The sequence below is a fragment of the Penicillium crustosum genome, assembly GCF_028827405.1.
Source record: "Penicillium crustosum strain IBT 35664 chromosome Unknown utg000003l_segment0_segment0, whole genome shotgun sequence".
In the NCBI taxonomy this organism is placed as follows: Eukaryota; Fungi; Ascomycota; class Eurotiomycetes; order Eurotiales; family Aspergillaceae; genus Penicillium; species Penicillium crustosum.
Genome location: NW_026623124.1, coordinates 1,245,151 through 1,259,388, shown reverse-complemented (window position 1 = coordinate 1,259,388; position 14,238 = coordinate 1,245,151). Strand labels below are relative to the sequence as shown.

Below are 14,238 nucleotides of genomic sequence, written 5' to 3'. Positions count from 1 at the left end.
GCGCATAAAAAGTGTTTGAAACCACCTAGAATGTTCAAAGGACGATGCTTGCAAAAATTCCGTGTACAACATAGATGAACACCCCTGCAATGCCAAGACCCTGGAATGCCAAGACACCGGTGCGCTCAGCCCTCGTGGGCTCTTTATCTTATCATTTGTGTGTGTCGTGTGCTTGGAAAATCTGCAGGGCTCTCGATAACGGAGGAAGCCGATGACATAAGTCGTATGGAGAAATGTTGCACCCAAATATCCCCAGTCTGATGGCTCTGGGATATCTGGGGCGGCCATATCCGATCGTGGGCTATCAACGAATCTCACCCGCAGATACCGGATTTGTTCGGTCTGACATGAATCAAGCCTTCGTCCATCAAGGGGCTGCTTACACCAATTGGTGGCATGCGCATGCTCTGCCCATTGGAGAAAGAAGGGCCTCGCCTGAAATTATTGAGGCGCTATGCCACGTGGGTATGCGACAGGTGAAGACATCGAGAAAAACTCCGAGGCATCAAAAAGTCAATCTGGTGATCTCGTATCCATTTCTTGTATATATGCGGAGTATACCGAAATAATGCACATCAACGACAGATTGATATTGCATTATATTTACGCGTAGCGTTGCATTCACCGCTCTTTGTGGCAGTATAACGCACACACGTGTTGGGAGTAATAATCAGGATGGTGCCAAGCCATGTCCCTTCTAAGCATGAACTTGTGCTATCTATGATATGGATGGTATCCTTCCAAGGTTTGATACAACCCCCCCCCCAACAAGATCGCAGCTATGACCGACCTTTTACTTCATCCATTCTTGAATGAATGGACTACACAGAGAGAAAGTCTGCTGATTGAAATTTATCATTTTGAGGCTATGGATATCACGATTATAAAAGAGAAATTATATGTATGCAAATATAAAACAGAAAAATCACATCGAACCAGCACCTAAACCGCCTCCTCCCCTTTTCGCGAACTTGCCACAAGAGCAGGCTCGAAGATGGGAGCGAACTTAGACTTCTTGCGCAATGCAGGTCCCCATTTGATAAACGCCAGGGGAATTGGGATCATGATGAGCGCGAGACATCCAAGAAGGGTGCCGGCCCATTGCACACCCAAGTTTTGAAACATCTGCTTCGAGAACAGGGGGAATGCAGCTCCCACCGCTGATCGAATAATGGTATTCGCAGCAAACACAGATGCAGCACTAGATCTCAAAGTCAGGATATGGCGCCACGGTAAAGCTAGAACGGGAATAAAGATGCTTACAATGTCAAATATGAGTCAATCAAGTAATTGAAGCATTGGAGGAAGATGACATAGATGCCGAATCCAGTGACGACTCCACTGGCAGTGGGGGCCATCCAGTGGATTGACTTTGTCCATCCGGTCCAGCCATACCAGAAGAGTCCGACACAGAAGCAAACACCTCCAAGGATGGCAGGAGGAAGTCTCCATTCCGGAATCGGAATGTTATTGTTAGCGGCTAGCTTTTTGGAATATGATCGCTGATCCCAAAGGATATAGGCGCCGGCTAGAACCTCGCCAATAATCAATCCAATGAATGGCAAACTTCCCACACCGAGGTTCATTCCGTGGATTCCTTGGAATACAACGGGATAGGCACTGAGAAGTGCGTACATCAGGCCATATACAAAACTCATCCAGAGAGAGATCTGAAGGAAAGTTAGCATGAATCAGTTCGAGACACTGATAAATCACATACCAGGAAAACAATTGGCTCGGTGAAAAGCATGCGGAATGGTCGACTGAAATTATTCGTGATCAGCTCGCCCCAATCAAGCTCGATCTCTTCCTGTCTAGCACGGATTCCCCAATTGTGAGTCTGTCGTCGCAGGATGGCCGCTTTTTCCACCAGGACGGCGGGTGCATAGGTCTCTTTCAAGAAAAGAAGACACAGACCAGTGGCCAGCCATCCCATGATGGACGCGATGTACATGGTCCACCTCCATCCCAGATACGACATTGTGATGAAGCCACCAGTGAATGGCGATGCGAAAGGCCCGACAAATACAGCCATGGCAAACATCGCGATAGCCACGCCACGTGTCTGGTTATTCCAAATATCGGCAAACACGGCCGGCACAATAGCGATCGGGGAAGCAGAGAAAAAGCCAGCGAAGAACCTCGTCAACATCAAGGTCTGGACGTCCTTGCTGGTCGCCGCTGCGACGGCAAAAATGGAGTACCCGAACATGCCAATGCAGATTGGCCATCTCCTCCCAATGAGCTCACTTGCCGGTGCCCATATCGTCGGACCCGAAGCAAATCCCAGAACATACAGGGTCACACCGAGGATAGCGACTTCGGTGCTGATGTGAAAGTGAGCACTGATGTGTCCGACCGCAGAGGAGTAGATGGCGCTGGCGAAGGAAGAAACGAAGGTTGTATAGGCTAAAGTCACGGATATACCGATTTTGCGTTTGAGGGACCAGTTCTGGGGGTGTAGAGGATCGTCTGCATCGTTGAATTCGACGATATATTGTTCTGGGTCTGGGAGAGATGGGGGATGGGGCTTGCCAGCTCCGAGGGGGAGCCACTGGTCAGGGGGTGTTATTCCTATGCCGGAGCCGACAGTTGAGCGATGTTGGAGTCGATAAGTATTGATTCGCTCTAGCTCGACTTCGTTCAAGTTGCTTTGACGGCGATTGATGGTCCCTGAGCGCATGGACCCAATTTCCGACAGTCGACGATCGGGCCTCGTCTCGATAGTACTGAGGTCATCACTTTCATTGGAGCTAGTATCGTGTGGGCTGTGAGACATTCCGATAAATGATATAATATGCTATGCACTTGGCTATTAAGATTGATTTTATCTAGGGAACAACCAATATATATACACAATTCAAAAGCCTAATCGTTTGAAAAAATTTGCTTCCTAAGGATCGAACGGCCATTTTGCATCACCCTGATGGTAGCCCATGTCGTCATGGAGTGTTGATTTCCCCGGTTGATCCGTTCAAAGTGCTGCGGGACTCGATTAAACCAGTGCCGCTATGGACTGCCGTGATGTCCCCAAAGGGTAATACGCCCCGGATCCCGGTCGCAAAACCATGGTTTGACCCGGGGGAGATATGAAGGTTATTTGTCTACTATGAACGACATTCTAGATTTTAATATCCCAATAATATGCATCATAAAACTACATAACTACTGGGAATGGGCTGTGATAGTGTAAGCCTAATGACGTGCCGAACAAAATCCCGACACCGCTCCAACGGTTAGTACGGAGCACAAAGCATAGTATCAACAAGAAGGAACCATAAAAATTATCGATTATAAGAATTTGGCTATTCAATCTTTTTTTTTTTTTTGCCATATTCGGCCATTGCTAGTGTTCGAGCTTTGAGCGTGCATTGATATATGTTCGGATATCCTCGAACATATTAGAGGAGAATTGAAGTCTTGCAGACTAAAAGCATAGAATGAACGGGACGTAGCCCTATTACTGCCCAAGGCGAGGACAGAAATACTGACGGGAGTCTTTAACTTCTCATGGCGGGAATTTTCTATCTCATACTTCGTACCCTAACTTTCATTAAATGGGTGTCAACGCTTAATTGTAATAGAGTATCGTGGGATATGGGGAACAGATGCTGATCTCCCGTGCCAGGCAAAATCCCTTCCAAGTATGGAGTAGGTGCCCCGAAAACGCAATAGGAATAATAAGACAACGTGAAACAAGACAAAATCTCTAAAATAACATTGGATTGTGTCCGGTAAAGATTATCATTTTCAGTGCCACCAGGGTTGGAGTTGATGCGAAGTAGCCGATCCTTCCACTGGAGCCCCTTGTTTGGGCAAAGGGCATCTGCACTTGGGAGCGCACTCAGAACTTTATGCGGCATGATTGATTTGAGTGCAAATATCAGTAAACATAAAAAGGTAGCTATAAATAAAAATTTGGATTTCAACGTGCTAAGAAGAATAGCGTCAGATCTCCATTCAGCCTCTCAATACAAATCAGATTCTCCCATATCTAATGCCCTGCAAGGTACTTAAAACAGATGATTTACCCCTCGTCAAGGTCGGGTAGTTGTGGTGTGACAGGTTGAATGGATTGACGTATCAGGGCAATGGGCGCCCCGGTTTTAGGGGGCTGGGTATGCAGCTCATACCCAATCAGCTTGATTTAAGCACCAAACTAGCACTAGTAAATGGGAATGATGGGCATTTGGCATGTTTAGCGTCGCACGAGCCCGAGAGGAGTCCCTAGCGCCCAATTGCGAACCATTTAATGTGTTGAGTCGTGCTCACTACTTCGTACTAAGGTCCAGATTAGCGCCCGCGTTATAAATAATACTTATTTCTCCTGCATGAGGACGGAGTGTGTACCCTGAGATTTCTTACATCAAGGAGATCCCTCCAATGTTGCTCTTACGGAAATTGTGGACCAAGAAACCCAACGAGATGAGGGACTTAAAGCGACCCCCGTACGGGGCTGTTCCAGTAGACGAAAATCGCTCAAATCGAAGGTCATCATCGGAATTTCAATATTATACAACAATCGAACTTCCGGAGATCGACGAGCAGAAGCCTCAACCGCAGCCCCTCAGGCTTTCTCAATTTGACAGAATTACTCGTCTGCTATGGGACTTGGTTCTTGCTATTATAGCCTCTCTCTTCACAGTATTTGGTATATGGGTTGCTTGTATCGACGGAAAACCGGCAGGCCCAGAGTCTATAGGCTCTAAACTATTTGAGGCCTCTCAATACGTTAGCTGCCCTGACCCTAAACTCGTCCTCATTCTCGTCAAACAAACCTAGCTGACACCACATCTCCTCTTAAAGGCACCCACTGTATTCCCCGTCCTTTTCGCTGCCATTGCCGGTAGCAGCATCAAAAGCATTGCATCATGGCGCATTCAGACCACTGGAGGAGCGACTATCGGGCTAGTAGAGCAATGTCTCGGCAGCCAGACCATCACAGGAGCCTTTCTCACCCAGATCAGACTGCGTGCTGTCAACTTTGTTGCCGTATTTACCGTCCTGCTGTGGTGCTTGTCCCCGTTGGGCAGTCAGGCTTCTCTCCGAGTAATTTCCATCGTCTCGAGTTACCCAGGTAAAACGGTCGAGTTGACCAGTCTCAACACATTCACCCCGTACCAGTACGGCTATAACCAAGCGGCAACGGAGGCCATAACATCGGTTGCTAATCCCCTGACTGCTTCCATTTCCGCGGCCTCGCTACTTGCAACCCGAAACCAAGATCTGTGGGGCAACATCCGGTTTCCTGTGATCGAGAACCTCGAGAAAAACAGTACAGGTTGGATGAATGTGCCCAAAAACGACAACTTGACGTACGCGTCTCTCGTCGGCGTGCCGGTGATTGACTTACCCACCTCCGGCAACACATCTTTTACTCTCCCAGGCTCGTATTTATCCATCTCCTGTCCCGTCTTCGACACAATACACACTCTGAACTTCACCAATTTTACCGGACCAGATGCCCCATCTCCCGGGAATGGCAACGATTGCAGCTGGACAAGCGCATGGGGTGGAAATCAGTTCCTGATCGCCATCTCGGAGCCATGTTCGAACTCACTCAATGCATCTATGAAGAGGACCCGAAACGCCCGCAAGTTGATATGGGAATCATGGGACCGTGGTTATGCCGGCCCTGTAAAGCATCGATCCCCCATTACGCGAGCCATATGCGACATTACTACAACATACGTCGATGCCAATGTGACATGCGAGAGCTTAGATGAGAATCAGTCTGCAAACACTTGCAATCTACGCTCCGCTCGTCGTTCAGTAGATACATCCCATTTCCACAAGAATTGGACTGTCTTCGATGTCAATTCCCCAGGAGATCTCCAGCTGGCTAAAGGCTATAACATCGGTCTCTTCCAGCTCCTCGCTACCTTGTTCCCACACATGGACGAGAACGGCGGTCTGCAGCCATTAATTGGATATTTTATCGACCCCTTTCATGCTGTCGGGAACTTTTTCGGCGATAATCTTATGTCGCCCCAGACCACAACGACGAAAGTATTCGAAACGCGTCTGTCGCAGCTCTTCAATTCTGCGCTCTATCTTGGAATCAGCCCATCGGCATTCACGGGCTCTGTCAACATGACGGAGATCACAATGAAAGCAAGCACAATTAAGGATACCCCGTTCAAATTGACTGCCGAAAATACCCATCTGAAACATATTGTCAGGTGTAACCGCCCATGGCTCGCCGTCCTCATTGTCTCATCGGTGGTTATCTGCTCCTTTGCATTAGTGGGTGCCTACCTCCATATCATAACGATCGCTCCCGATCTCTTAGGATCTATCTCCGTTGCCCTATTGCAAAATAAGACCGAAGGAATTGTTGGGTCTTCTACGTGGTCTTCGGATGAATGGTCGAAGAATATGCGAGACACGAAAATATGGCTTGGGGATGTTCAGCCCGAAGCTGACGTTGGGTGTCTTGCTTTAACCACTGTGCCACAAGATATTCCTCCTGGTGCGATAAAGGGAAGACTGTATCATTGAGATAAACAACATAGTTGAATTCTGTAGGTTATTGAGAATGGGATCCTTAAGGATCATTAATTTCTACCAGGTTTGGCTTGGGTTATGAAGCTTTGTTAGGAAGGGGATAATTACTCCCTATGGAGTGTGGAAGCACACAGGATTTATACCCAACATTGATTCTTTTATTTAGGTGGCTGTATGGCTTGTAGTATCTTTCGGAAGGGTGTTATATATGCCATGAACAAACATATTATGCTCACCACACCTTTTTCTACGGCAATTTATGGATTTAGAGATAATAAACACATCAATGAATAGTAACATATGTTTGAATTATACTAAACACAGACCCGACGTATCAAAATCAAGTGGCATGGAAGAACAAAGCACCCCAAACTCGCTCGCTACTAAAAGAACTAGACTAACCACACTTTGACACAGGCAACCACTTCAACTTATAGAAACCAATCATTCACACGTAGATTTTAGAACCGATGAAAATCTCGCTTGGTGCTGTTACCATCCATCTCACTGATTGGACTGCTGCCTAGCTCGGCACTCGCTTCATCGCCAGCCAACTCAACAAACTGGGATCCAGGCGGAGGTCTGAATGGTCGTGCAGCTGAGTTTGATTCCTTCTCTGCAATTGCCGTGGTACCGCTGATAGATGATCCAGTAGCATCCGCCTCATGGGGCCCGTAACCACCAGGCTGGTTAGCAAGTGCCGCATTCTTTTTGTTCCTCTTTCTCATGAAAATGACAACAAAGGCGGCAATGATGGCGACAGCAGCTACAACGCCAACGACAACGCCTGCAATAGCACCGCTGGATAGTGATGGACTAGAGGAGGAGTCGCTGTTGACATTGCCCGCAGAGACTGCGGCCTCAGTAGGGGTTGTGCTTGCGGATGCAGATGTCGAAGACACGGATGAAGATGAAGACTTGGACGTAGATGTAGATGTGGACGTAGACGTAGATGTTGTGGCCGATGTAGACGTAGATGTCAAAGCAAGCGTAGACGTTTGGTGTTTGGCATCAATCTCTCGCTCAAGTAGCACATCGAAAGCCGCAAACGCTTCACTGGCATTCTTCCTCCATGCACTGCACGAGTATCCTGCCCTGGAATCACACTTGATGTCGCGGTATATAGAGACGCATAGATCTGATCCCTCGGGATCCCAGGTGAAAAGCTTCTCCTTGCCGATGGGGGAATTTGTGCAGTTCTGTGCCTCATTGCCACGGGCGATTTCAGTAGCATCGGTTGCATTGGTATAGCGGAAAGTCCATGCATTGACCAGTGGAATTAGCAACAGTGCGTATAGTGGTAGTATCATGGCGACGTAGGTCTTTTGAAAGGTGAATAGAAGTAGAAAGAAGAACAAAATCGTCAGGATTAGACTTCCAGTTTGTTAAATGTGTGAGGGGGCGCATGGACCCTGATCACTTAATTTGCAGAGAATAAACTTCGTACTGAAATGAGCCTCGTCTGTGTCCGTGGTAGGTATGGAGTATTCTCTAGCCTATTCCCAGAGCCAGTTAAAGCTCCCGGTTTTGGACCCTCAGATGACTGCAGCGGTCGATCTATACCAAGTGGGGAAAAGACGCCTGAAGACCACGGAGCTAATTTAGAATGCAGATTAACGTGGTCTCTAGTGCACCTGCAGGATGGAAGATCGTGCCAGTATGTATTAGTTGCGTTGGTCATAGGGGAATCAAACTTCTTCATCACATAGCCTAAAACAGTCAACGCCTGAACCAGATTCCAATCTCGAGATGTGCTAATAACCTTTATGCGGCGGCTGTATGGCGTGAATATACCATGCCAGTCAATATCTAGCCCCTGGTGACCATTTCCGAGAATACGGGATGCAGCATTCCTGTGCTCTTACTTCGTAACATCCCTGTCAGAATAATAGTCTAAATCAGAGTACGGAGTCAGAGTACGGAGTACTCTAGCTATTTCTGTCTCCATGCTGCGAAAACTGCAAATTGGGGTCTCGGCTTGCAGCTATTTTGTCTGTGGAGTATGGTGATTGGTGCCCTATGGGCCGAATACGAGGTGATGAGCATGCGAAAAAATTTCTAAAAAGTAGACGATCGTATTTTCTGTTGTATTGTGAAGGAAGGCAAATATAAATAGATGTTAATATCTGTAAGGCAGTATATAAGCAGTTTGCTGCTCTCTTTGGTCTTTCACATACCACCATTGAGTAGAAAGGGGGGAAAGAAATATGGCACTGCCAAGAGTTGCGGGACAAAAATGCTTGGTGGCATCGGGGAGTTGGAGTTGTGACAGGGGGTTTAGATTTAATTTCCACTTACTAGCATTTTTCCTTGGCAATTGTGATCGTAACAAATAAAATCTATCCTAGTGGCAGTGAGTAGACGATCGGTAAGGGCCCATATTAGGATGCTTCGGGGGACTCTATTGCGAAAGAACATGATTTTCGGCGCACCAAAGAATACGATATTGCAGGGTTCATGACAGCAGTGGATGTGGGTTCGTTTTCTTCTTTGGTGAAGGGTAAATCTTGGATACCTCGGGCATAATGGTTTATAGACTGTTGTCTTGTGTGCACGGGCGTAGATGGAATGAACAGCAACATGTGATTGTATGCGGTTTTTCACACCTTCCTTGGCGATGATCAAATAATTGCCCTGGTAGTCCTTACAGCTTGTTAACAAGTCGAACAGTTCATGCTACCGGATATGACGTCAAAACACAGTTTCTTAAAGAGATATGATGCGCACAAAGCTCTTGCTAGAGATCATATAGTTGATTATCATGGTTCATGATTCTCAAAGAACGTTTGGGTTAAGGTCTACTGCGAGGTCATATAGCTACTCACCCCTATGTATAGTTACAAATTATAGACATAGTGGTCCCCGGTTTCCAGAAAGCCCAGGCACACCAAACCGGGCTGTCACCAGGCACCCGAGTAGCCGACCTTAGAATATGATTGACGAGTGACGCAGGTGTACCGGTATGGCTGCAGAGGTGACCCGACTTCCTAGTTTGTTGATAGTAGTCAGTGTACCACATGCAGTTATTCCAGTACACTCGACTCCAAGCTTTCATTCGCAAACCGCATAAATAGCGACTGGTAAAATTACATTGAGCTTGCAGCTTGTACTTCCGCGTCGGACCTCTGCGGAGCTTGCCTTGTGGTATGTTTAGCCTTCCAAAGGCGATAGCCACGGTAAAGAATTGCCTGGCGCCAATCAAAGCTGCGAATCTGTCTCAGCTTAAGGTCAGATAAGCACGATGCAAGGTACCAGGGGAGTCAGCATCATCGATTGGCAATGTTCCTTGTCCGTCGTGTGCCGGAGGTTCCCCTGATGAGTGAAAGCCACGCTGGTGAGCTTGAGCACTTGTGCCAACATCCCCCCGAAAAAGATCATCGTCGGCTGCTAGATTGATCCTCTCGCATCCATTCCAATTTGCCAGTCAGTCTGAATCCCACTGTGGTCTGAGTTCGTCGTCTGCTGTTCTTTTGTTATCGGTGTGACGGTAGGTGTCTTTCCCTGCGCCATTGAGATGTTCCTTTTGATCGTTTATTTCGTCGGGAGTTATCATTCGTTATCGTGTTCATGGTGTTCTGATACAATGAAATTTGAACGCTTGCTGAAATATAACCTATATAGCCGAGTCATCGATCGATATCGCCACAAAGCCCAAATATCGAGTGAGAATACATCCTTCACTCAAGGGCCCTCGGCCCATCTTCTTGAATGAGGCAGCTGATGAGTCCATTGTCTGGCTGGCGACTGACTTATGGAACAGAAATACACTGTTGACTTACTACTGTTCTGATAGTATGGCGGCGGTCAAAATAATCCATCACACTAAATCCGCATACCTGTCTCTGCATCAGATTGTTGAACGATCGGGCCACAAGGGCAACTGGGCGAATAGGAACCGCGGCGTGGTGCTTGTGTTCTGCATCGTCTTCCTAGTCGTGGTTGGAATCATCGCCCTATTTGCGTATCGAAGAATGTTGCAGCGAAAAGCCAACAAGGAGTCCTATGAGACAACGAGTGATTAGCTTATTCCGCAATCTGCTCGCTCAGCACCGGAGTTGCCATGCATTCAAACTCCAGGATGGATGGCATGGCTACGATCAGGAGGTGTGTTTTGGATTTGGGCTGGTAAGTAGGGCTGCTCAGAACTGGTGGGGATATACGTTTGTGTCTGTGTGTTGATGTTCGACTTGTTCTAACGAATCCCCATTATGCAACTTTAAGCGAGATGGGCAGTTTCCACGAGCATATCATCAATAATGTCCAAATGTGAAGAACAAGATCCCCTCGATTTTAAAGATCAATAGTAATCAATAATACGAACCTTGGTTTGTCTTGCAGCGATTTCTGTCTTTTGTTGGCTTTTTGGGCAACGCGTTTCATAACAAGCTCGATCAAAATATTGTCTTGGAATAATGTTTGGTTTGGACTGTTCAAACAGACCTCAAGTAATCAGTAGATTCAAAGATCCTAGTTGCTTTTTGGAAAAGGGAAATGGTGATGGACTGTGGGAAAAATAACTCGGGGGTTCTGACACCATCTGGGAGGAAGCCATGGCAACATCCTGATGAAATTCCGCCTTGACAAGGCATTCGTCATCGCTTTGATTGTTAGCTAATACTTGAGGCAATGCTCTGGTGAAACTAGCTGTGTAAGTTTATGGAGACGAAGGAAAACATGCAATTACCAACAAAGGAAAGCGTATATGGACCAAACAAAGTCACCATAAAGACCCAAAGAGAGGTCTGACAATGTCCAAGCAGGCAGCAAGTGTCTTAGTGCAACATCTAACATTTGGGTAGATGGACAAACCTTACCCTGTTATTCTCTTTGTGGGTCCAAATGTTGAATTTGTCTGGTCCATACACGCGTTACTTCGTGCAATGGGATGCACAATCGCATATCTTACCCTCAAAGCATGGAAGGCAGGTTAGAGAAACTTGCAAGGTCGTCAGGTTTAGGACCTTCCTTCAAAGTTCTATTGCTAGCTCTGTTCTAGATTGGAATCTTGGGCAATATCACGCACTGGCCGTGTTCTGTGGATGTAGTCCGTTTCACATCAATTAATTCGTTGAAGCAGACTAGATTGCTGAAACACATGGTATTTCGCATCCCATGGATACCAGATGCTTTACGGATCTAGACTTGTCCTGTGCAACGAAAGGGAGTAACGAGGCAGAGGAGCAACATAGGGCTAGTCAACATTTGTATATACACCCCCTTTGAAGCGAACGTAATACATATATCCCAAGGTTTAAAGTATTAATTCACTGCGATAGATAGAAGGATTGAAGAATGAAAAGAAATCTAGTGGGCCACTTAGCTAACATCACTATGGGAGATTATGTGAGAGATAATTATGGCAATTCTCTCAACCATTTCTCCGGTTCCTTCTCCGGCTCCTGTGTGCACCTCCCCCTTGCACAGAACCAGAATTAGCCTCTCATGGTATCGGGCAATTCTTTTCCTTGCAGTCCCAGAGAGGTCTCTCCTATATGCCAGAGAATTTTGCTTTTCTGCCGGTCCTGTACAGACAATCACCACACGTCTATCCCCCGGGGCTATCGTTCCGGATTATTAAAGTGGAATCATGAGCTCAGAATCAGGCCCGTCTAGTATTCGTCCAACTGATGATAAGGGAAAGAGGAAACGACCCGGGTCACTGTCCCAAGAGCCGACGTCCAGGAGGGTTAATTTTCTGCACTTATGTTTGAGATCATGTCACTGACTCACGATTCAATAGTCCAAGGAGATGAAAACCCCCAAGGGGCAGTCGGCTGGGACTGAAATGCAGAAGGTAAGATGAGTTACTTCTGTCATAATGCCGCATATTCACCCCGACAAGCAGGAAAAAGCCCATGGTCCAGAACTTGGTGACAAATTCACCAAGGAAAACTCATCTGGATATCTACAGATTCCTGCGGAGCCTCATTGTGCGGTGAGAAAACATATAAACTCTCCGTCTTGACAATGGCTAATTCCAGAGAGAAAAGTCACCATGGCCCACCGGATCTGGTTCGGCGAGTCATCCGGATAACACACTCGATGACCTCGGAAACTTCAGAATGTTCATACGAGACTCCCGTGATGAGGCAGAGCTTGCCGTGTACGTTGGCCTTCAAAACAAACATGACCTCAGACATTTTGCCTTGTCCTGGCCTGTCATCAAGACCTGGATTAGGGCTCCACATAAGCAGACTCATGCGCTGAAAGTTGAGGTAAACCATCTTATCCAGGATGGCAAGGAATTGCCCTGTATCGAAGATCCATACGAAATTTGGCCACAACGTTCCCGGGAGTCGGAGGAGCACACTTCTTTGAGGCTTACACACATTATGGCATGGCACCTCGTGCAGATGTCCAAGGACATAGAGGAATACATCAGGTCCAGTGACCTAGATAACTTCCATCGCACAAGGAGATATCGCGGTGAACTAAGCGCGATGTTGGAGCTCGATATCCCGCTGGACAATATTTTCCACCCCCGTCCGCAGCTCGTGTCTTGGAGAAACAAGATGAACGACAGATGCGATCGCTGCTGGTCAATATTGGGGTACGTCTCATGGATTCCTTATATGAAGTCTTGGGAGAAGGCCCTCGGGTTGTTGGTCTCCTCGGAAACTAAGGCGATCACATATGACAGCGGGATGCCGACAGCGACAAGACCGAGACCTAACCACCTGAGGCTAGCTCAACAATGCTCCTCTTCATCTCCCGAAGGAAGTCCTAAAGCGATTTCCCCAATGCAGGTTAAGGTAACCTGGGACAGGAATGAAAACACACTTAGTAACGCGGATCTTTGCCGCGTCCTCACAGCTATCGTGCATGAGGGAAAACTGCTCCCTCCAACAGATCAGATGATGACACAGGACCCCCGATTATGCAAGACGGCTGCATCATTCCGTGACATTATTCGACATATGATGTCTTGTGGTGGTTATGGATTAAACCTGTATTATATGAAGCTGTCGTATCGATCAGAGACAGATAATTGCTATTATCAGATCGACGCGTTCCGATCCCAGTGGAAGGTATTGCATGGGGTTTTTGCAGACCCGGCTAACTCGAATTTTGTGATTCGGGTGCTCCTTGATGTTCATGATTATCGAAATGGGGAGATCTACGAAACGACTGAGCTGCCACCGGTCTATTGAATATCACCTTTCGATGCCAACCCCACCTCAACGTCTTAGGAGTGACTTTTATCAAGGAACCTTCAACAGAAGTACTAGAATGAACATTGGCTTTTTTCTGCGTTTCTGTCGTTTTCTTCCGCTATTTTTCTTTTCCCAATTCGAAGAGTTGAGTCAGATCATGAAATCCACCCATGCAGACTCAGAAGATATACTCAAAGGGCGGTCTATGTGATGATCTTGTCCAATATATGATTATCTTTTAGTTCATTAGCTCCGATGATAGCAATTATATAGTACGGGACAGGCGAGTTTTGACAATCGCCCCGTCTCCTAGGTCCTAATGGCAATTTTTAAATAGTCCTACCTACGTAGCAAATGGAATATGACAAAATCCATTGACGGGATATTCCGATTCCCAAATTCCATGAGCACTATAGACCCATCTTGTGGAGAACAATTCCATGGGGGTAAGGACGCGGATATAATTCTTCCACCAATCACCAATCCCCCACACCTTAATAATCCTCGGGGCGCCTCAAAAAGCCATGCCGTTCAGCCAACGCCAACCGGCTTTCCTTGCGAGCAAGGCCTCAGGCCA

General features: G+C 46.9%; 5 protein-coding genes across 5 annotated transcripts; 3 read left to right on the top strand and 2 right to left on the bottom strand.

Annotated features, from left to right (window-relative positions):
* Positions 1-942: 942 nt before the first annotated feature.
* N7487_007532 (MFS transporter) lies at positions 943-2,779 on the bottom strand (the record flags this gene model as incomplete). The annotated part of the gene is made up of 3 exons (XM_056875262.1): positions 943-1,201; positions 1,264-1,670; positions 1,721-2,779. The coding sequence occupies 3 exons, from the start codon at positions 2,777-2,779 to the stop codon at positions 943-945; spliced, it is 1,725 nt and encodes a 574-aa protein (XP_056727450.1).
* A 1,604-nt stretch (positions 2,780-4,383) lies between these two features.
* N7487_007531 (uncharacterized protein) lies at positions 4,384-6,501 on the top strand (the record flags this gene model as incomplete). Its single annotated transcript, XM_056875261.1, has 2 exons — positions 4,384-4,731; positions 4,807-6,501. 2 exons carry the CDS (start codon positions 4,384-4,386, stop codon positions 6,499-6,501), a joined length of 2,043 nt encoding a protein of 680 aa, XP_056727449.1.
* Positions 6,502-6,968: 467 nt separating this feature from the next.
* N7487_007530 (uncharacterized protein) lies at positions 6,969-7,817 on the bottom strand (the record flags this gene model as incomplete). The annotated part of the gene is made up of 1 exon (XM_056875260.1): positions 6,969-7,817. One exon carries the CDS (start codon positions 7,815-7,817, stop codon positions 6,969-6,971), a length of 849 nt encoding a protein of 282 aa, XP_056727448.1.
* Positions 7,818-9,786: 1,969 nt separating this feature from the next.
* On the top strand, positions 9,787-10,529 carry N7487_007529 (uncharacterized protein; the record flags this gene model as incomplete). Its single annotated transcript, XM_056875259.1, has 2 exons — positions 9,787-9,841; positions 10,129-10,529. The coding sequence occupies 2 exons, from the start codon at positions 9,787-9,789 to the stop codon at positions 10,527-10,529; spliced, it is 456 nt and encodes a 151-aa protein (XP_056727447.1).
* A 2,040-nt stretch (positions 10,530-12,569) lies between these two features.
* N7487_007528 (uncharacterized protein) lies at positions 12,570-13,658 on the top strand (the record flags this gene model as incomplete). Its single annotated transcript, XM_056875258.1, has 1 exon — positions 12,570-13,658. One exon carries the CDS (start codon positions 12,570-12,572, stop codon positions 13,656-13,658), a length of 1,089 nt encoding a protein of 362 aa, XP_056727446.1.
* Positions 13,659-14,238: the final 580 nt, after the last annotated feature.